The sequence below is a fragment of the Oncorhynchus clarkii genome, chromosome 26, assembly GCF_045791955.1.
Source record: "Oncorhynchus clarkii lewisi isolate Uvic-CL-2024 chromosome 26, UVic_Ocla_1.0, whole genome shotgun sequence".
In the NCBI taxonomy this organism is placed as follows: domain Eukaryota; kingdom Metazoa; phylum Chordata; class Actinopteri; order Salmoniformes; family Salmonidae; genus Oncorhynchus; species Oncorhynchus clarkii.
This window is the reverse complement of record NC_092172.1, coordinates 10,162,615-10,185,469: the sequence shown is the minus strand read 5'-3', so window position 1 is coordinate 10,185,469 and position 22,855 is coordinate 10,162,615. Positions and strand designations below refer to the sequence as shown.

General features: G+C 42.1%; 1 protein-coding gene across 2 annotated transcripts; it reads right to left on the bottom strand.

The window, feature by feature from the left end:
- Positions 1–969: 969 nt before the first annotated feature.
- Positions 970–22,604, bottom strand: LOC139384301 (SHC SH2 domain-binding protein 1 homolog B-like). 2 transcript variants are annotated; one of them, XM_071128972.1, is made up of 13 exons: positions 22,216–22,604; positions 16,331–16,516; positions 16,052–16,167; positions 15,550–15,758; positions 14,054–14,149; positions 13,044–13,274; positions 10,969–11,146; positions 10,415–10,535; positions 4,152–4,283; positions 3,764–3,882; positions 3,536–3,622; positions 2,958–3,105; positions 970–1,767 (listed from the first exon to the last, which is right to left on the bottom strand). In XM_071128972.1, exons 1-13 carry the CDS (start codon positions 22,421–22,423, stop codon positions 1,436–1,438), a joined length of 2,163 nt encoding a protein of 720 aa, XP_070985073.1. In that variant the 5' UTR covers positions 22,424–22,604; the 3' UTR covers positions 970–1,435. The 2 variants fall into 2 exon arrangements, with proteins under 2 accessions (XP_070985073.1, XP_070985074.1); XM_071128973.1 differs by lacking the exon at positions 22,216–22,604 and adding an exon at positions 18,464–18,495 and having other exon boundaries at positions 1,220–1,767.
- Between the last annotated feature and the right edge of the window lie 251 nt (positions 22,605–22,855).

Here is a 22,855-nt window from a genome sequence, read left to right as displayed (position 1 = left end):
ATGTCACTGAAACGTTGGGTAAAATCTATAATAATCCCCTGTATAGTTCTCAATACAAAACCACACGTTCCCTGAGCAGTGAGCAGTCCTACCAATAATTGGTTCCTAAATTTTGGCAGAATGAAAACCCACCTGGACCTTGTGCATTTCCAATATCCAGTGTACAGACCTATTCTTGACAAAGTTATTTTTGGCATTAATATCGCTTTTAAAACCAAGTTTGATTGTCACATACACTGGAGCAAATGAAGGTTAAGTGCCTTGAAGGGCACAGACAGATGGTTCCCCTTGTCGGCTCGGGTATTCGAACCAAGGAACTTTTGCCTAATGCAGAAATTACAGATAGGCTCAAGTCATTCACTAGCAACAAGTCCTGCCCGGAATAAACAGAGGGGGGAGTAACGCCTTGACACGACACATCCCCCCCCCCCCCACACACACACAAAACACTGAAATACAAGAAACGGTCGATCCCTAGGTTGTTTCTGGGTCAAAGGTTTGTAAAAATATTAAATTCAACAAAAAACATTTCACATACAATTAGTCCCTTCTCCCAGTCAAATGCTGACCTAAATATGGACTTTTGTCAGACTGTACTCAACACCAGATTTTTTTTTCTTTTCTAATCCATCATTGGATGCAGTCACTGGAATAATGATTACCGGCAGCATTTAATTCAGTTTTGGATTTGTGGAATAAAATTGGTCTATTGAGGTCAGCCTGGGACACCTCATAAGAGGCAGTACAACATGTATTTCACAGGGGCATGCTGGATTAGGCAATTCATCAAACTGCCTGTGGTGTAATGAGGTTTAACCAGCCCTTTAATCCCAAGGAAATTAATCAACTGGAATTAAACAATTGTGAGCATCTTATAAAAGGTGAAGCCTTAAGCTTCTTAATAAGCAGATTTCCCCCTCTCTCATCTGACCGGTGTCCAGTTGTAAAAAAAAAACTAAAAGATCAAAATGTATATAAACTCATTTTATTGGCTCATGATTTTGATTGTTTAGAGTGCCTTCAGCAACATTTGATAAAGGAATGACCAGAACTACAGGTGAGGGTGAGATACTAACTCAAAGGCAACACGATTTCCCCCAACACAAAACAATTTCAAGCAGTGTCATCTTAATAATATCCATAAATATAAATTATACAATATCCACACACAAAAAAAATAAACATTTGCAAAGGACATTTGAGGCGCAGTGTCATCATCGTGAAAACAATTCAGTTTATTAGACTCAGGCATCCACAATATCAGTATACTAAAATGAGAATTGTGTTAAAAAGCCATGTTTTAAAAAAGCATTTAAAAATACACATACCCACTCACTAGTCCGTGCAGCAAAATTTAACAAAGAGGTTGGAATAAATGAAGTAAAAGTGTGTTTGCATGTATGGAATACAGAACAGGAGGACGGGTCAATTAGTCTCAGTATAAGAAGGTGCCGAAGCTGCCCATGCCGTTCCTCCTGAACTGGTTGTCCTGTATGGAGACAAACATCTCCTGGGAGAGCAGGTTGTCATCTGCCTGGGTCACCCCCAGCTCCTTCAGCCTGCTCTTCTGGAGTCGCTGCTTCTTGGCTGACGTGGCCACCAGCTCCCTCTTGATGGCATCGTTGCCCTCCGTGAACTCCGGAGGAACGACGTAACAAGACGAATAGGAGACTGGTTCCTTCAAGGAGCAGTCGTCCACCACGATGACGGGCACATCCACCTGCAGCTTCATCTCGTCTTTCCCCTCTTCTTTATCTAGTTGCTCATCTGGAAAATAACATGAATCAGTTCATGACAGGCTTGTCAAAACCTCACTGTGACATTGACCTAATACCACCACTTCCTTCTCCATCATGACATTCTGATTTGTCATGTTTATGAAAACACTACATCTTCCTGTGAAATATTACTACATTCTGTTCAAAATCACACTGACAGTGTATTTTAACTGAGTGCCCTTAGGGATCAATCGCCGATAATTGCCATGCTCTTACCTTTCCAAATCAAAATGCGAGCAGCCTCATCGACGTTTAAAGTGGGGAATGTTTAATTAATCAACAGCATTTTTTTGCTAATTTCCGGAAGATAAACAACTAAGCACCATAATGGACATATTTTCAATAACAACGAAATGACAATTATTACCCAGTTGTTGGCTTTGTAGTGTCTCTGAAAAACTGATGAATGCTGTATTTCACATTTTTATAAGGTAATCTGAAAAGAGATGGCTTTTAATTTTTTATTAATTTACGCTCATTCCCCTGTCTGGGGTAGAGGTATTTATTCCTGCGTACTGGGGGTGGGTGGGGGGGGGGTCAAACAATAAGGGACATTCCCCATTAGAGGACGCTGGAGAGGGCGAGAGATGGAGAGCGCTTCAGACGTATTTTAAGCCATGCCACCTTTAGCTGCATCTTTTATTCTGCAGCTGCCCTGGACTGAAGGTCAAGCTCATTTAAACTTCCCAGTGAAACTAACTCTGCCTTCCAGAAATAGTAAGCCGATTTATGTGGGAAACACTGCGTAAGACTTGGTTAGTACCTAGTCTCACGTGGCAACCCTTCCAAATCCTGTCTTGCTGATTCTAAAATTGGAGTCTGGAGAACTTCAGTATTGGATTATGTGCTTGAATGGGAGCGCTGGCATTCAACTCTCAAATTACATTTGCTCAAAGTAGAAATGACATTTCCCCTCAGATGCATTTCCCAGTTTTTTTCCCTTGTTTCGTACATTCTCTTCCTACCGTGTCAGACAGTTTCAGTAGCATGTGAGGTGTTCGTTTTGTATCTAAAGCTTGTTGCAAATCAGAATAATTTTCAGAAAGGCAAAACTCAATTTGGAACGCCACTGATGCAAAAATGACAATGCATCACGAGTTTCCATCTAGACTCTGCTGTACGCCACCCCTTACCATATTCCTGAGGAAAACTTCCCAATGATTTGGAACTAGTTAGTACCTGAAGGGGTGTCTTCCTGTGCAGCCTCGCCCTGTGCAGCTGCAGCGTCACTAGGTTTAACCAGGATCACTCCGTATCCCTCGTTGTTGTGGATCACGTTGTTCACCATGGTGATCTTGGGCATGGTGTCCAGCTCATCAGCAAAGTCCTGTTGGAAGACGGGACGGAGGAGGTTGACAAACTGAGCAACAGAGTGGGGGGGAAAGACGGGCATAAACAGAGTCATCACGTCCGTCTTCCTGCTTAAGTTGTCCTGGCCAAGTCCAACACATCGGGCAGAGACAACATGAAGGAAAGCTCTGAGAGAGCGATAAAAACACTACCGTTCTAGCCTCAGGGAATGAGATAAGACCCCAGAAGTCGTCTGGAGGTAACGAGGGAAATAAGTCCATATTTGTTTTTCGCTGTGTGTGTGCGCATTTTAACATTTTCTCCACTAAACTCAATTTCGGTTGAGGGAAGATAATGCCACAGGCTTAGAATTTAACAACCTAGAAAGAGATGGAGGTTGGATGTGCTAGTGCTGGGAACAGTGATACACAGATTGGTAAATGACCAGTAGAACTTCAGTCTCTTACCTTGATCAGGATCCCTTCTTTGCAGTGATGTATGCCATTTCCCACCATACTGCAGACACTGCCAGGGTAAATCTCCACACCAGCTCCCTACAGCACAACAGTTATCAGCATGTAGAGACACAGCTAGGCTACTGCACGGCCTCAGACACACACATTGATTAACATAACAGCTAGATCTGTAGCAATCAAAAAAGAAAGCCACCATGAGAAGTGTCAATGACCTCTTACCTTAGAGCCGTAGAGGTCACACATGTTCATGGTCAGGTGGCCTGACGTCCGCACAATGACACCGGTCGTCTCGCACTGAAGGACACAGTTCTCCATCTCCAGCTTACCCTGACGTACGCCTGGAGACAAGAGGGAAATAAGACGAAAATCGACACTAGGGGGAAAATGAAGATGCCAGCTAGATGCTAGTATTCCGAATGGTTACACACACACACACACACAAAACCCATCCTACTCCTAGCAAGTCATTGATATATGGCTGTTGCCGGATGTTAAGCAGAATTATTAATGCAGGCCAGTGGGTGGACTGATAGTAGAGTTGGGGGGGGGGGGGGGGGCAGGGTAGATGTAGAGGCAGAATCACATTGGGAGGACGAAGACGACTCACAGAGGATGCCTTCGATAGCGTCGTGCTGGATGAACTTGACGTTGGAGATCTTCACGTCGGCTCCTGTTGACTCCACAAACGAGTCCCCTTTGTTCTTCTTCTCAATCACCACCTCATCAGGTAGACCAAACCCTGAAAATAAAGATTTAGTCTAAATCAGGGCCTAAAATGTACTTTTTGGTCCACCAGTCACCATAGCAGGTAGATTTAAAATTCTACCAGCCACTCCGGGACAAAACACAGATTAGCATGCTTTGTAATGTTTCTAAAACAAATGCATTACTAGTAAGAAGTAATATGGTATATTACATTTTTTGTGACCTATTTTAACCAAAATATCAGAGACAAAAATATTTACCTGCCTCAAGGGCAGGGGGTTACCGTGGTAACGTGACTCCAGTCATGTGTGACTGAGTGACTAGTAGCTGCGTTGTCTTCTCTTCCCTAATAGTTGAAACTCAAACATTGAAAAACCTGCCGTGTGAACAAAAGTCTACTGTAAATAGCAAAGAAACAGGAAACAAGTCTCACTTCAGTAGACTTGTCTCAAATAAATTAGACCAAATTGTGTCTGTGTGCTGCGCTTCTAAAAATGAATCACTCAGCTCTTCATGTGCGCACAGCCCCCAAGCCAGGCAGTGATGCAGAGCAAGGTGAGATAACTATGAATCCCTATAGCCTTTTACTTTGTGCAATTAAATTTACCAGCTATGAAACAAAAAGGCTAAAATACTACAGAATCTCTAACTACATATCAAACGTTACCATTTTTATTCACAAATGCGAATGAAATGCTCGCACTGTGGAGCCCTGACCACGCAGGTGTGATGTTGAAAAAGTTTCTTCAAGTTCAGTCGCAAAAACCAAGCGCGGATGAAGAAATTGGCTCATGAGGACCGCCACAGGAAAGGAAGAGTTATCCTCCGCAGTGGAGGATAAGTTCATTAGAGTTACAGACATCATCAACTATTCAGAGGAGACCGCGTGAATCAGCCCTTCATGGTCAAATTGCTGCAAAGAAACCACTACTAAAAGGACACCAATAAGAAGAGACTTGCTTGGGCCAAGAATCACGAGCAATGGACATTAGACCGGAGGAAATCTGTCCTTTGGTCTGATGAGTCCAAATGTGAGATTTTTGGTTCCAACCACCGTGTCTTTGTGAAGCGGTCATCAAGGTAAAGGGTGGCTACTTTGAAGAATCTAAAATATAAATGCTGAAAAAAAACATAGGGCCATTCCCAAACCCCAGAAATGTCCAGGAACTTGCAGATGCCTTGGTGGAAGAGTGGGGTAACATCTCACAGCAAGAACTGGAAAACCTGGTGCAGTCCATGTGGAGGAGGAGATGCACTGCAGCATTTACTGACTGACTTTTGATTTTGACCCCCCTTTGTTCAATGACACATTATTCCATTTCTGTTAGTTACATGTCTGTGGAACTTGTTCAGTTTGTCTCGGTTGTTGAATCTTATGTTCATACAAATATTTACACATGTTAAGTTTGCTGAAAATGAACAGTTGACAGTGAGATCACGTTTCTTTTTTTGCTGAGTTTAGGTGCCACGCGCACCGGTTTGTGTCAAGAACTGCAACGTAGCTTGGTTCACACTCAACAGTTTCCCATGTGTACCAACAGTGGTCCACCACCCAAAAGACATCCAGCCAACTTGACAAATGTGGGAAGCATTGGAGTCAACATGGGCCAGCATTCCTGTGTAACGCTTGACACGTAGAGTTCATGCCCTGACGAATTGAGGCTGTTCTGAGGGGAAGGTGCAACTCAATATTAGGTTCCTAATGTTTGGTATACTCAGTGTAAACAGCATGTATTGCAATTCGATACTGTGATTTTACTGCGATTTGATGTTCTAAACATATTGCTCACTATTTGTCTGCGGCAGAGGGACAAGAGAGTTCTGAAAAGAGGCATTTTGGTCGGTCATGGAGAATAGTGCTGAAAACATTTATTTTTTTACGGCAAACAAGCTATAGAATGATGAGCTATAGGTTTTTGCGCATGTACAGCTGACTAGCTAATGTTAACTACCTAGCAACAATCTAAAACGTGGAGTCAAAGTATTTCGATAGGAAATCGGCAAAAACAATATCGCAATACTCTACTTAACGTACTGATTTTTTTACCCCCTCACCAACTGTAGAAGACTTATCATATGGAATAAATTGAATTTGCTCTTTGCATGCTGACAGCTAGGACAACTGGCTCAGGGCTCAATGGCTAGTGTTGGGTCTGAACACTCCTTCCAACCTTGCAGTGGTTTACATGACAAGTAGCGATTCAGCACAATCCCAGGCAAGCAGCACTGTACAACAGTGCAGAATGTGATGGACCGTGTTCTGATGGCTAGGGTTCATTATTCTCTGTTCCTTGACAGATGGCCTGGAGACACATGTTCCACAATGTGGCCAACAGTTCTACAGCACTGGCTGGGTTCCACACGCTGCCATTGGAAAGGCCAAAGGCTGAATATCGATTGGTAAAGTCATAGGCCCATGCACACTTCCAGGAGAGGAAAACCATATTCCCAGCAGGCTTAAAGACTGGCAAAAATGTGTTGCTGCTTAGAGAATTAATTTGAATTTAAAATGCTAAAACGGGTGCACTGATTGCAGATCACAAACGCATTCTGTTCTTAACAAGTGCTGACCAACAACCTCCTCACTATTGAATTCTAATGTCTCTTCAGGAACACAGACCGTTTGGAAATTCTCACAATAGTTATGAAGATGGATCATATGCATTTTCCCCCCCTCTGTCTTTGATACAGCAATATCCCAAAAGCAATAAGCGCCTGTGTGCCTGGCTCCTCTAAATATCAAAGGCTCTTTGGTGGGAGGGAGAATTCTATTATGGTAATCCGGCGGAGGTCTAATTGAGTTGCTCATCTCCTGTCGTGGTACAGTGCCAGGCAGTGCTGCATCTTATTTCCCCACCCTCTTTATCTCAGCTTTCAGGGGGTTCCTAGCACCACAGGAGGGCAAGCACATACAAACAGCCCCATGTCAAAAAACAGCCCCCCCCTCATTTGCATAAAGAGACTGACACTGCGCCTCTGCTCTGACCTCTCCTCGCCCGTGCTAGCCTTCTCTATTAATTAATATCACCCCCATTCAAACGCTTACCGCTCCATCAAGCTCCATTTGCTTTACGAGGACTCCAACTGTACATCCCGCATCCTCTCTGCGATATGTTTATTTCAATCCATCTACTGTACATTGAGGGGTGGTGGTTTAACCTTCAAGAAAGCATGAACACGCCACATAGTGCAGCCAGTACCGTAAAAGTATCTGCAGGTGAACACTTGATTTCATATGGCCATAACAGTACTTGGCAGCACATTAGTCACAGCATAGCAACAGATTCCTTAGTGAGAGAAAAGGATGGAAGGATTCAGACTAGAGGTCGACCGAGTATGATTTTTCAACGCCGATATCGGCGGACCAAAAAATGCCAGTACAGATTAAATCGGCCGAAATATTTGTAATTACAACAATACTGAATGAACAATTTTAACTTAATATAATACATCAATAAAATCAATTTAGTCTCAAATAAATAATGAAATATGTTCAATTTAGTTTAAATATTGCAAAAACAAAGTGTTGGAGAAGAAAGTATGTCAATGTAAAAAAGCTCAAGTTGAAGTTCCTTGCTCAGAACATGAGAACATATGAAAGCTGGTGGTTCCTTTCAACACGAGTCTTCAATATTCCCAGGTAAGAAGTTTTAGGTTGTAGTTATTATAGGACTATTTCTCTCTATAGAATTTGTATTTCATATACCTTTGACTATTGGATGTTCTAATAGGTACTTTAGTGTTGCCAGCCTAATCTCGGGAGTTGATAGGCTTGAAGTCATAAACAGCTCAATGCTGGAAGCATTGCGAAGAGCTGCTGGCAAACACAGGAAAGTGCTGTTTAAATGAATGCTTACGAGCCTGCTGCTGCCTACCACCGCTCAGTCAGACTGCTCTATCAAATCATAGACTTAATTATAATAAAATAACACACAGAAATACGAGCCTTAGGTCATTAATATGATCAAATCCGGAAACTATCATTGAGAAAAAAATGTATATTTATTCTTTCAGTGAAATATTCCATTCCGTATTTTATCTAACGGGTGGCGTCTAAATATTGCACAACCTTCAATGTTATGTCATAATTATGTAACATTCTGGCAAATTAGTTCACAACGGGCCAGGCGGCCCAAACTGTTGCATTTTCCCTGACTGCGTGCAATGAACGCAAGAGAAGTGACAATTTCGCTAGTTAATATTGCCTGCTAACATGAATCTATTTTTTTTTTTTTTTTGAATTTTTACCCCTTTTTCTCCCCAATTTCGTAGTATCCAATTGTAGTAGCTACTATCTTGTCTCATCGCTACAACTCCCGTACGGGCTCGGGAGAGACGAAGGTTGAAAGTCATGCGTCCTCCGATACACAACCAACCAAGCCGCTGCTTCTTTAACACAGCGCACATCCAACCCGGAAGCCAGCCGCACCAATGCGCCGGAGGAAACACTGTGCACCTGGCCACCTTGGTTAGCGTACACTGCGCCCAGCCCGCCACAGGAGTCGCTGGTGCGCAATGAGACAAGGACACCCCTACCGACCAAGCCCTCCCTAACCCGGGCGACGCTAGGCCAATTGTGCGTCGCCCCACAGACCTCCCGGTCGCGGCCGGTTACGACAGAGCCTGGGCGCGAACCCAGGGACTCTGATTGCACAGTTGGCGCTGCAGTACAGCGCCCTTAACCACTGCGCCACCCGGGAGGCCCAACATGAATCTCTTTTAACTAAATATGCAGGTTTAAAAAAAATATACTTGTGTATTGATTTCAAGAAAGCCATTGATGTTTATGGTTAGATACATTCGTGCAACGATTGTGCTTTTTTCGCAAATGCGCTTTTGTTAAATCATCCCCCGTTTGGCGAAGTTGGCTGTCTTTGTTAGGAAGGAATGGTCTTGACACAGTTCGCAACGAGCCAGACGGCCCAAACTGCTGCATATAACGTTACCCTGACTCTGTTGCACAGAACACAAGATACACAATTTCCCTAGTTAAAATAAATTCATGTTAGCAGGCAATATTAACTAAATATGCAGGTTTAGAAACATATACTTGTGTATTGATTTTTTTAAAAGCTTTGATGTTTATGGTTAGGTACACGTTGGTGCAACAGTGCTTTTTTCGTGAATGCGCTTTTGTTAAATCATCACCCGTTTGGCGAAGTAGGCTGTGATTCAATGATAAATTAACAGGCACCGCATCGATTATATGCAACGCAGGACTAGCTAGATAAACTAGTAATATCATCAACCATGCGTAGTTAACTAGTGATTATGTTAAGATTGATTGTTTTTTATAAAGATAAGTTGCTAGCTAGCATTAAACGTACCTTGGCTCCTTGCTGCACTCGCATAACAGGTAGTCAGCCTGCCACGCAGTCTCCTTGTGGAGTGCAATGTAATTGGCCATAATCGGTGTCCAAAAATGCTGATTACCGATTATGAGGAAAACTTGAAATCGGACCTGATTAAATCGGTCAACCTCTAATTCAGACAACCTGGAAAATGTGTTGAACAACTCACATAAAAATGTGCACAAACGACTGAACATCAGACTTGGATGATTGGAAAACAACAGAAAATCAGAAGAGGTTTGCAACACCAAGCCTGCAGACACTACTCATGAGCTGAATCCAGAAAAAGGCATCCCTGGCTAACTAAAAGCAACTAAGGACACATACATGCGTAGAAATCACATACGTATGCGTTTGATACCATTCACTCCATTCCAGCCATTATTATGAGCGATCCTCCCTTCAGTAGCCTCCACTGACACATACAGGTAAGTGCCAAAATAAAAGAAACATCAACAAAGTGTCTTAATAGGGTGTTGGGAACAGCTTCACTGCACCTTGGAGTAGATTCTACAGGTGTAGAGTGAACTCTGTTGGAGGGAACACCATCCTTCCACGAGAAATCCCATAACTTGGCGTTTTGTTGATGGTGCTGGAATCTACCATAAGTGTTCAATTGGGTTGAGATCTTGTGACAGACGGCCATGGCGAATGGTTTACATCGTCTTAAAAAAAAAAAATCAGGAACTACACCTGTGTGGAAGCATCTGCTTTCAATATATTTTGTATCCCTCATTGACTGGTGTTTCCATTATTTAGACGTTATCTGTACATACAAAACAGCAGTGGTGCATTCAGACACGTGAAACGTTACCTTCCACTGATATGGAGTCTGGGATACTGATGGAGCTGGTGACATTGTAGTGTCCTGGAAGGATGATGACCACGTCTCCCTCGTAGCAGGCACTCACAGCCAGCAGGGGCTCACTGTGAAACTAACATTTAACACAAGAGCTGTTCCAGTACACAGTCGGTCTGTACAATACAGATCTGCACTCATGACTAAACAGATGGACACAAAAAAACACTTGTTTTCACGCTTCGGACGTCTCGGTGGAATACAAAAGATACTAGAGCCGAGGCGTTCAGGCGAACAGACAGAGCCTCGACAAATCCTGGCGGAATGCCAGTTTACAGGAAATAGGGAGGTCATTTAAAAAGACAGCCCAAGCGCCTCGGCAAATCCAAGCGCATTAGACCCTTACACAAGTGAGACATGGTTAGAGAACATAACCATTGGGTTTCATCTCTGGTCATCTCATTAAACAGGCCATTTGAAATGGAAAACTGGGCAAACTTAAATTTGATCAAAATACAATATGCTATGGATGAAACATTTAGAAATACCATTTTATTTGTTTGCCATACCTGTACTTCAAACTCTTCCCCTGAGAATTTGGGCCCAAGCTTGTCTGCCATCAGGCTCTGCAGCTGGCTAACTGTAGTGGAGACAGACACGACATGGACCACCCGGCCGCCTGAGGCACGAGGCCCCTTGGCCCTGCACGACTGCTGCCCCGAGTTCACCTTGTATCCCAGCACATACCTGCAGTGTCAGAAGAGAATACATTTATGTAGACAAACAGAATGGTACAGCACTGGACAGAGCAGGTAAATCTTCCACTTTCCCATAGACTCTCAAAGTATAGGTCAAAGTGTGCATTAGGAGTAGCTAATTGCTGTGCCTTTTGTATTCTAACAAGAGGTCGACCTATTAATCAGGGTCGATTTCAAGTTTCCATAACAATCGGTAATCGTCATTTTGGGACAGCGATTATGGCCGATTACATTGCACTCCACGGGGAGACTGCGTTACGCGAGTGCAGCAAGGAGCCAAGGTAAGTTGCTAGCTAGCATTAAACTTATTTTATTAAAAAAATCAATCAATCTTAACATAATCACTAGTTAACTACACATGGTTGATGATATTACTAGTTTATCTAGCTTGTCCTGCGTTGCATATAATCGATGCAGTGCCTGTTAATTTATCATCGAATCACAGCCTACTTCACAAAACGGGTGATTTAAGAAGCGCATTCGCGAAAAAAGCACTGTCGTTGCACCAACGTGTACCTAACCATGCCTTTCTTAAAATCAATACACAAGTATATATTTTTAAACCTGCATATTTAGTTAATATTGCCTGCTAAAATGAATTTATTTTAACTCTGGAAATTGTGTCATTTCTTGTGTTCTGTGCCAGCAGAGTCAGGGTATATGAAGCAGTTTGGGCTGCGCCTGGCTCGTTGCAAACTGTGTGAAGACCATTTCTTCCTTACAAAGACCGTAATTAATTTGCCAGAATTGTACATAACTATGACGTAACATTGAAGGTTGTGCAATGTAACAGCAATATTTAGACTTAGGGATGCCATCCGTTATAAAATACGGAACAGTTCCGTATTTCACTGAAAGAATAAACGTTTGTTTTCTTCGAAATTATAGTTTCCGGATTTGACCATATTAATGACCTACGGCTTGTATTTCTGTGTGTTATTATATTATAATTAAGTCTATGATTTTATATTTGATAGAGCAGTCTGGCTGAGCGGTGGTAGGCAGCAGCAGGCTCGTAAGCATTCATTCAAACAGCACTTTCCTGTGTTTTCCAGCAGCTCTTCGCTGTGCTTTCAAGCATTGCACTGTTTATGACTTCAAGCCTATCAACTCCCGAGATTAGGCTGGCAATACTATAGTGCCTATTAGAACATCCAATAGTCAAAGGTATATTAAATACAAATGGAATAGAGAAAAATAGTCCAATAATTCCTATAATAACTACAACCTAAAACTTCTTACCTGGGAATATTGAAGACTCATGTTAAAAGGAACCACCGGCTTTCATATGTTCTCATGTTCTGAGCAAGGAACTTCAACTTGAGCTTTTTTACATGGCAAATATTGCACTTTTACTTTCTTCTCCAACACTTTGTTTTTGCAATATTTAAACCAAATTGAACATATTTCATTATTTATTTGAGACTAAATTGATTTGATTGATGTATTATATTAAGTTAAAAGTGATCATTCAGTATTGTTGTAATTGTCATTATTACAAATATATATCAATAAAATTAAAAAACCTATTTAAAAAAATTGACCGATTAGATCGGTATCGGCTTTTTTTGGTCCACCAATAATCGCTATCGGCGTTGAAAAATCATAACCGGTCAACCTCTAATTCTAACCAGAGTATGGTGCATTGAACTGAACTGTAGTGTTATTACGTGAGGTGTTATTACTCTCAACTGGGGCAGTGTAGGTCAAACACGCTAGCTCAAGGACAGAGGTGAATCCAATAGCTTTTACTCAGTCGTCTTATTTTCATCCTCCGTAAAGAGACCAACTCCATCAGTCACACAACTATGCCCTCAACACACACTCTGCAGAGACACTGATAGCTCCTCTCAGTCTTCCCACCCCGTGTCCCCTTGGGCAGTTACCTGAGCAGCGGGTTCTCCATGATCCGGAGTTTGCGCTTCAGGGCCTCCATCTGCTCGTACATCCTTAGGCCCTCCACCATGGACACGTTGTCCAGCTCCGACTCAGAGTCGCTGCTGATACCGTTCCGCAGGCTAGAGAACTCCTGGAACTTTTGAGAGCAGCGTGCCAAAAGAGAGTAATACTCTGCCACAAGTCCAGCAGGCACCCGATCTTCCAGAATATCATAAAACCTGCAGGATTGACAGCCACAGAGGGAGAAATACTTATTTTTAAAAACACAATTGCATTATTGAGGTGGTCTTGAAGGAGTGTTGGGAACAAACTGTTCAGCAACATTGGAGGGCTAAGAGGTTAAGGTGAGATAACTAGTGGAGAAGATCAGAGCACAACATTGTTTTTTTGATGGCCTTGTCCGGAATTTGAAACTGTTCTTAATCATTATTTGGAGAAAGAAAAATACAGGTGAACATTGAGATTCTGAACAAGGAGGGTCTCGATTCTATCTAAGGAGCCGTCGTGAATGGGTAACAAAGACTCTTTAAAAGCAAATTGGCGACAGTGTCCTTGGTATAAACTAGGAGCTGATTGTTAGACCAATAAGCTTTAGGATTTCGGCTAAAGCCAATAAGATGTCTTAACCCTCGTCTCCACCCATTTAAAAAATATATAAATAAAAGATGCCACAGTACGCTCAAAATCCCCAGGTACACACTGCCATCTATTGGCCAAATAACAATCTGCACCCTCTCACTGCAACAGCCTTGAGCATATCCAGCTCCAACAATTAGACATGGAGCTTGCTCAAGTGCGCCTGAACTGCAATGATTTGCAAAGCTCTACAGGTTCCTATGCCATATGGCCGTTCTGATAGTGGCATTCAAATAATGGGTTCAACCAAGCCGTGTCATTGGCAGATCTGAACCAATACAGCCTAAATGAGAAAGTGCCAATCAAGCCCACACACTGACTAATCTTCCCATTCCCCACACTATCAACCTTCTACACATACAGCCTGAGGCGGGGCTCCACACATCTGACAAAGTAGTCAAAGTCATCATCCTCGTCCTCGTCGTCCCACTGTCTCCAGATGTGTTTGTAGAAAAACCTAAAAAAGAAGAAAACGGTTTGAGACAGTTCAGACAAGAGATTTCACAGCACAGAAGCAGAACCAGTTGTTCCACTGTATCATCTCTCTTCAGGGTATTTCTCAGTGTCTGTCACACCACGAAATTTGAACATACCCTTGTTATTTAGTATCACATAGAAGAAAAACATTCTGCGGCTGTAATATGACGGTTCTGTCTTGCCTGTCCATTTACAATCTTTTGACTGTTTGTCATATCGTATCTGAGAAAATGAATGTGCAAAAAAGTTATATACTGCAGCTTTAACCACTCCAAAAAAAGAAGTTCCTTCACAGGAAAAGCTAAGTTATTCTAAAGTTCTATCAAGCGGACCAAAAGACAAGAGGAACACATTTTCAGACACACATTAAGAGAAGTTAAAGTCAGTTCCACCACATGCAAACTCCTACAACAAGAGGTTTCAATAATTGTTACGTGGGGATGGAACAAATCGCCTTCGGCACTTTTTCTGGTGCTTTCTCCTCTGACAAGGAAAGAAATACAGTTGAAGTCGGAAGTTACACACAGATTATTTCACTTATAATTCACTGTATTACAATACCAGTGGGTCAGAACTTTACATACACTAAGTTGACTGTGCCTTTAAACAGCTTGGAGAATTCCAGAAAATTATGTCATAGCTTTAGAAGCTTCTGATAGGCTAATTGACATCATTTGAGTCAATTCGAGGTGTAACTATGGCTGTATTTCAAGGCCTACCTTCAAACTCAGTGCCTCTTTGCTTGACATCATGAAAAAATCTAAAGAAATCAGCCAACATCTCAGAAAAAAAAATGTATAGACCTCCACAAATCTGGTTCATCATTGGAGCAATTTCCAAATGCCTGAAGGAACCACGTTCATCTGTACAAACAATAGTATGCAAGTAAACACCATGGGACAGCGCAGCCGTCATACAGCTCAGGAAGGAGACGCGTTCTGTCTCCTAGCGATGAACGTACTTCGGTGCGAAAAGTGCAAATCAATCCCAGAAAAACAGCAAAGGACCTTGTGAAGAAGCTGGAAGAAACAGGTACAGAAGTATCTATATCCACAGTAAAACGAGTCCTATATCGACATAACCTTAAAGGCCGCTCAGCAAGGAGGAAGCCACTGCTTCCTGGGAATGTGACGAAAGCTGAAATAAACTATTCTCTACTATCATTCTGACATTTCACATTCTTAAAATAAAGTGGTGATCCTAACTGACCTAAGACAGGGCATTTTTACTAGGTTTAAATGTCAGGAATTGTGAAAAACTGACTTTAAATGTATTAGGCTAAGCTGTATGTAAACTTCAGACTTCAACTGTAACTGTGGCTTTAACAGCCCTTTGAATAAAAACCTCAGCAGTGTTAACCTGTTTACAATATGGTCTTACCGGAGGTGCTCAAGTGCCAGTGCAGTCTGGTCAAAGTCCCCAGACTCATCAAACACCACACGGAGCTCCTGCAGAGGCACTTTCTGCAGCGTGGCCTCTAGGAGAGTGTTCATGGCCTCCTCCGTCAGCTCGCAGCCTCTCGTCTCACACTGCAGGGGCACCACTAGCTTGACCTGGGCTTTCAACTCCTTATAGTTCACATCCACCACCTGATGAAAAGGGCACAAATATGAGGTTGTAACCTTCATATAACACTTTTCCCATGTTTGAATGGTTAGGCTACCCTGTTCAGTTACTTCTGCTTTGCTCATCAGATCCAACCATCTGCATAACATTGGAAAAGATAGCTGTTTCACACAGTTTAAACAGACCTCTGGATTCAGATTCACTATAAAACCGCATCCAGAGTGCAAGTGTTCCAATTCATTTCATGCAGTGTAGAAAGCACAGCTCCTTTAGACAAGTCTCTTGCTGGGAAATCTTTCAGGTCGAAGTGACTTACCTCCACTAGCACATCAAAAACGTCTGTGCACCACTGTGCCTGCCAGTCACAAGGCTCCAGGACCTTCTCCAGGTAGTCAGCTGTGAAGGCCTTCACCTCGGATGTTTTACAATCACCTGTCCAAAACAACAGCACAGACAGCATCTGAGACAACCCCTCAAGTCAGTTTAATTTTTTAGCGTTGAAGATCAATCAATATGGTTGTAGTAAACCTCTTTTAACCACTTTAGCCAATAACCTTGACAACAATTGATGCAAGACCGTGGGAAGGTTACATACCTAGCATGTAGTCTTGATAGGCTTTGAATCTCTCGTAATAAAGCAGTTCATTTGTCTGAAAGGTGTCAGGAAGGGAGGCATCTCCTATGCGTTCGACACGTTGCAACCGAGTACCAGCCATATCAGGGTTGAAGTAAGCTGTGCCGCTGTCACCATCATCATCATCCTCATCATTTTGGAAAAGTTCTGTGTTAGAAAATAAAGTATAAGTTAGATTAGGGTTGCACATTTTGGGGAATATTCTGGTGGAAACTATCCATGGGAATTAACAGAAATATGCAAATTAATATTAATAGCATTTAAATGTAGAGGTTTTTCGCATTGGATATATTTACCATATCATATGGAGACAAAGTAAAAGGTTTGTTTCTATCATAAGTATAAATAATTGCAAATGATTAAATCCTTCTAATAGAAATTTAAACAATTTAGTTACAAATTGAACTTTAAATGAGTTCTCTTCACTTGGGATGATTTCACTGAACAAAGGGGAAAATTGAATGACCCCAACGATCCATCGCAACTCCCAAAAACATTTAACATTCAGCTGTAAAATGATAGTCTAGAAACTAAAGCTTCCTCGCAGGCTTCCATGTCTTCTCCCTTCACCTCCTCAATGTCCACCTCTTGAACATCAGACTGAGGCCTCATCACGGTCACTTTCCAACCCTGTTGAGGATGGCTCGTTGTCAGGATCAAAAAGCCTCAAATTTGCCAGGATGACCACCAATTTTTCAACCTTTGTATTGGTCAGCCTGTTGCATGCTTTGGTGTGTGTGTTCCCAAACAAGGACCAGTTGCGCTTTGAGGCAGCTGATGTTGGTGGGATTTGGAGGATGGAGGCAACAGGGGAAATAGCCTCAGATCCACAAAGTCCCTTCCACCAGATGGCTGATGAGATATGTTGTCACAACTTCCATATTGCATCTCCATCCCAAAGCCATGGCTTGGAAGTGTACTTTGCCAGACTTCCAAGAACCTTGCCCTTATCCAGGCCAAGGTGGCAAGACACGGTAGTGATGACAACATAGGCCTTGTTGATCTCTGCACCAGACAGGATGCTCTTGCCAGCATACTTGGGGTCCAATATGCACGCTGCGGCATGTATGGGCTTCAGGCAGAAGTCTCCACGCTTTATGACGTATTTCAGAACTGCAGATTCCTCTGCAACCAAAGTCTGAACATCAGACAGGATGGCATCGTCTCCCTCAATCCGTGCAATGGCTACTGCTATAGGTTTCAGTAGTTTCAGGCTGCTTACCACTCTCTCCCAAAATACATCATCCAGGAGGATCCTCTTGATGGGGCTGTCCATATTGGCAGACTGTGATATGGCCATTTCTTGGAGAGACTCTTTCCCCTCCAGAAGACAAACATGATGACAACACCACCCCAACGGGTGTTGCTGGAAAGCTTCAACGTGGTGCTCTTATTCTTCTCACTTTGCTTGGTGAGGTAGATTGCTGCTATAATTTGATGACACTTCACATACCTAACCATTTCCTTGGCTCTCTTGTAGAGTGTATCCATTGTTTTCAGTGCCACGATGTCCTTGAGGAGCAGATTCAACGCATGAGCAGCACAGCCAATGGGTGTGATGTGAGGGTAGGACTCCTCCACTTTAGACCAACCAGCCTTCATGTTCGCAGAATTGTCTGTTACCAGTGCAAATACCTTCTGTGGTCCAAGGTAATTGATGACTGCCTTCAGCTCATCTGCAATGTAGAGACCGGTGTGTCTGTTGTCCCTTGTGTCTGTGCTCTTGTAGAATACTGGTTGAGGGGTGGAGATGTAGACAATTATTCCTTGCCCACAAACATTCGACCACCCATCAGAGACGATTGCAATAGTCTGCTTTCTCTATGATTTGCTTGACCTTTACTTAAACTCTGCATCCAGCAAATGAGTAGACAAAGCATGTCTGTTTGGAGGAGTGTATGCTGGGCGAAGGACATTCAGAAATCTCTTCCAACACACATTGCCTGTGAGCATCAGTGGTGAACCAGTTGCATACACAGCTCGAGCAAGTCATTCATCAGCATTTCTCTGACTACGTTCCTCCATTGAGTAAAACACTTCTGATTCCAGGAGGACCATGAGCTGTTGCTATCGATTAGGATTCATCATTTTCACCTTGAATAGAAGTCAGAGGTTGCTTGTTGTGAGCGCTGAGGGAACTTTATGGACTTGGCCAGATGATTCTGCATCTTTGTTGCATTCTTCACATATGATATGGCACAGTATCTGCAAATGTACACTGATTGTCCTTCTACATTAGCTGCAGTGAAATGTCTCCACACATCAGATAGAGCCCGTGGCATTTTCCTGTAAAGACTAGAAGTGTTAATTAAAATTTTAAAAACTTTAAAAAGTTCCATGTACAGATAAATAGTTACGCAGTTTGATTAAACAACTCCTTTGTAAGATAAATGTTTTAAAATGAAACATGTACGGAAACAGGCCAATTAACACTCAGTTAGCAGGCTCAAGCAAACTAAAGCCCACAAACTCAGCAAAAAAATAAAACGTCCCCTCACTGTCAACTGTTTATTTTCAGCAAACTTAACATGTGTAAATATTTGTATGAACATAAAATTCAACAACTGAGACTTAAACTGAACAAGTTCCACAGACATGTGACTAACAGAAATGGAATAGTGTGTCCCTGAACAAAGGGGGGAATCAAAATCAAAAAGTAAGAGTCAGTATCTGGTGTGGCCACCAGCTACATTAAGTGCTGCAGTGCATCTCCTCCTCATGGACTGCAGCAGATTATCCAGTTCTTGCCGTGAGATGTTACCCCACTCTTCCACTAAGGCACCTGCAAGTTCCCTAGCCCTCACCCTCCGATCCAACAGGTCCCAGACGTGCTCAATGGGATTGAGATCTGGGCTCTTTGCTGGCCATGGCAGAACACTGACATTCCTGTCTTGCAGGAAATCACGCACAAAACGAGCAGTATGGCTGGTGGCATTGTCCTGCTGGAGGGCCATGTCAGGATGAGCCTGCAGGAAGGATACCACATGAGGGAGGAGGATGTCTTCCCTGAAAAAGCACAGCATTGAGATTGCCTGCAATGACAACAAGCTCAGTCCGATGATGCTGTGACACACCGCCCCAGACAATTGACGGACCCTTCACCTCCAAATCAATCCCACTCCAGACTAGAGGTCACCGACTATGATTTTTCAACGCCGATACCGATTATTGGTGGACCAAAAAAAAGCAGATACCGAGTAAATCGGGCAATTTTTTACATTTTATTTGTAATAATGACAATTACAACCATACTGAATGAACACTTATTTTAACTTAATATAATGCATCAATAAAAATCTATTTAGCCTCATAAATAATGAAACATGTTCAATTTGGTTGTAATAATGCAAAAACAAAGTGTTGGAGAAGTAAAAGTGCAATATGTGCCATGTAAAAAAGCTAATGTTTAAGTTCCTTGCTCAGAACATGAGAACATATGAGAGTTGGTGGTTCCTTTTAACATGAGACTTCAATATTCCAAGGTAAGAGGTTTTAGGTTGTAGTTAATATAGTATTTATAGGACTATTTCTCTCTATACCATTTGTATTTCATATACCTTTGACTATTGGATGTTCTTATAGGCACTTTAGTATTGCCAGTGTAACAGTATAGCTTCCGTCCCTCTCCTCGTCCCTAACTGGGCTCGAACCAGGAACACGTCGACAACAGCCACACTCGAAGCAGCGTTACCCATCGCTCCACAAAAGCTGCAGCCTTTGCAGAGCAAGGGGAACAACCACTCCAAGTCTCAGAGAGAGTGAGGTTTGAAACACTATTAGCGTGCACCCAGCTAACTAGCTAGCCATTTCACATCGGGTACACCAGCCATTAGGCTGACTGAGCTGTATGACTTCAAGCCTATGCTTGCAAAGAGCTGCTGGCAAAACGCACTAATGCTGTTTGAATGAATGCTTACGAGCCTGCTGCTGCCTACCATCGCTGTCAGACTGCTCTATCAAATCATAGAGTTAATTATAACATAACACACAGAAATATGAGCCTTAGGTCATTAATATGGTCGAATCCGGAAACTATCATGTCGAAAACAAAACGTTTATTATTTCAGTGAAATATGGAACCGTTTGGTATTTTATCTAACGGGTGGCATCCCTAAGTCTAAATATTCCTGTTACATTGCACAACCTTCAATGTTGTCATAATTACGTAAAATTCTGGCAAATTAGTTCGCAATGAGCCAGGCAGCCCAAACTGTTGCATATACCCTGACTCTGCATGCAATGAACACAAGAGAAGTGACACAATTTCACCTGGTTAATATTGCCTGCTAACCTGGATTTCTCTTAGCTAAATATGCAGGTTTAAAAATATATACTTGTGTGTATTGATTTTAAGAAAGGCATTGGTGTTTATGGTTAGCTACAGTAATCCAACGATTGTGCTTTTTTTTTGTTATGTCATCCCCCAGCGGTGCATCGATTATATGCAACACAGGACAAGATAAACTAGTAATATCAACCATGTGTAGTTATAACTGATTATGATTGATTTATTGTTTTTCATAAGAAGTTTAATGCTAGCTAGCAACTTACCTTGGCTTCTACTGCATTCGCGTAACAGGCAGTCTCCTTGTGGAGTGCAACGAGAGGCAGGTGGTTATAGCGTTGGAGTAGTTAACTGTAAGGTTGCAAGATTGAATCCCAGAGCAGACGAGGTAAGAATCTGTCGTTCTGCCCCTGAACATGGCAGTTAACCCACCGTTGAAAATAAGAATCTTTCTTTTGGTGTTTTTCAGTCAGTAGAAAGGCCTCTTTAGTGTCCTAAGTTTTCATAACTGTGACCTTAATTCCCTACGTCTGTAAGCTGTTAGTGTCTTAATGACCATTCCACAGGTGCATGTTCATTAATTGTTTATGGTTCATTGAACAAGCGTGGGAAGCAGTGTTTAAACCCTTTACAATGAAGACCTGTGAAGTTATTAGGATTTTCACAAATTATCTTTGAAAGGCAGGGTCCTGAAAAGGGGACGTTTCTTTTTTTGCTGAGTTTAGTAGCAAAACTAACTAGCAGAAATGTTGGGTTAGAAATTATTTAAACACACTTTGCTGTAGGCTACTATTTATTAGTTAACAAAAAAATGTCATAAAATATATTCACCCCACCCAGTATTGTAATCATAACTTACCAGAAAGAATGTGGTCCTTGGCTCAGAGTGTAGTAGTGTGGGCTTAATAGCGTCACATTGGTGTGCAAGATCTTGAGAATCAGCTGTACGTGTGATGGAAGAACGCACTGCGCATGCAGAGGGTTGCAATTCCATTAAATTGGGGGCAGTTTAACCAAAATATGCCACCAGACCTAGAATTGACTTGTGTATCCCACAAAAAGGTTCACTGTTAAGCTAACTTTTTTGATGAATTTAAGCAAAATTACCCAAATTCCAGGGCTTAATTTCACATCCGACCCTTTGCAACCCTAAATTAGATGAGTATCTAATTTACTACTTTGGATGCATAGTGTAAAGTGGTTCCCTTCCATTTTGCCCTCTCCTTCATGATCACTCACTATTATCGGGCATGGCCTAGAAGCGGGTAATGATAATGATCAAGGGGAGATTCAAAAATCATACGAATAGGTGCTGAGACTTCTCTATTCCTCTAACAGTTCTTTGAAATTCAGCAAATAGGTTAATGATACATACCTATCATTATTTGCTGTTATGAGTCAACAGTTGGTGGCGTTGCATGTTTAGCTAGTTAGAGTAGTTAGCTAGATAATTAGCTAAGTACATTGAGTAACGTTAACGTTAGCTTGCTAACGACGTTATTAGCCAGTTAGCTAGGCTAGCTGCACGGTTGAAATGAGCAACAATAGTTACTAAACAAACCTTGTCTGACAACATCTTCTTGTCGCAAATTAAAATCTCTGACATCCTCTTCTAATTCGACATTTGACTCCAAATCCACTTTGTCTGTCTTGTTCTGTCCACTTTCACAAGAAATTGAATCTGCTGTCGAAATCATTCCATCCGCCGCCGTTTCTCCTGCTTCAAACTGAGGCTCCATCATAGATGAACAACCGTCTTCTTCAGCCATTGTGCAACTTTCAAACTAGCCACAGCAGAGGTCCGAATGTACAATACAATCCAGCCCTGAGTAGTGAAATGACAGGTGAGCTAGCTAACTAATAGTGCCTTTGGTAAGAAATGCACTTTCACACAAACATCATTGTTGCAAATGCTCCTTTCAAAATTTCCCCGGTTTACGGAGTCTCGTCCAATGAACATTGACGTTGGCTGAACGTCTGGGGTGGTTCTATTGATGGGCGTTCCCAATAGTAAACCAGTTCTTTTTTTCTTTTCTTTTTTTACATATGAGGGCAAATGTCAAAAATAAATAAAATAAAATGTTCTTTGACACATGCGCCGAACACAACAAGTGTAGACCTAGTGGTATAAAGTACTTAAGTAAAACATACTTTAAATTACTACTTAAGTAGTTTTTAAGTAGTATTTATATTTTTGACAA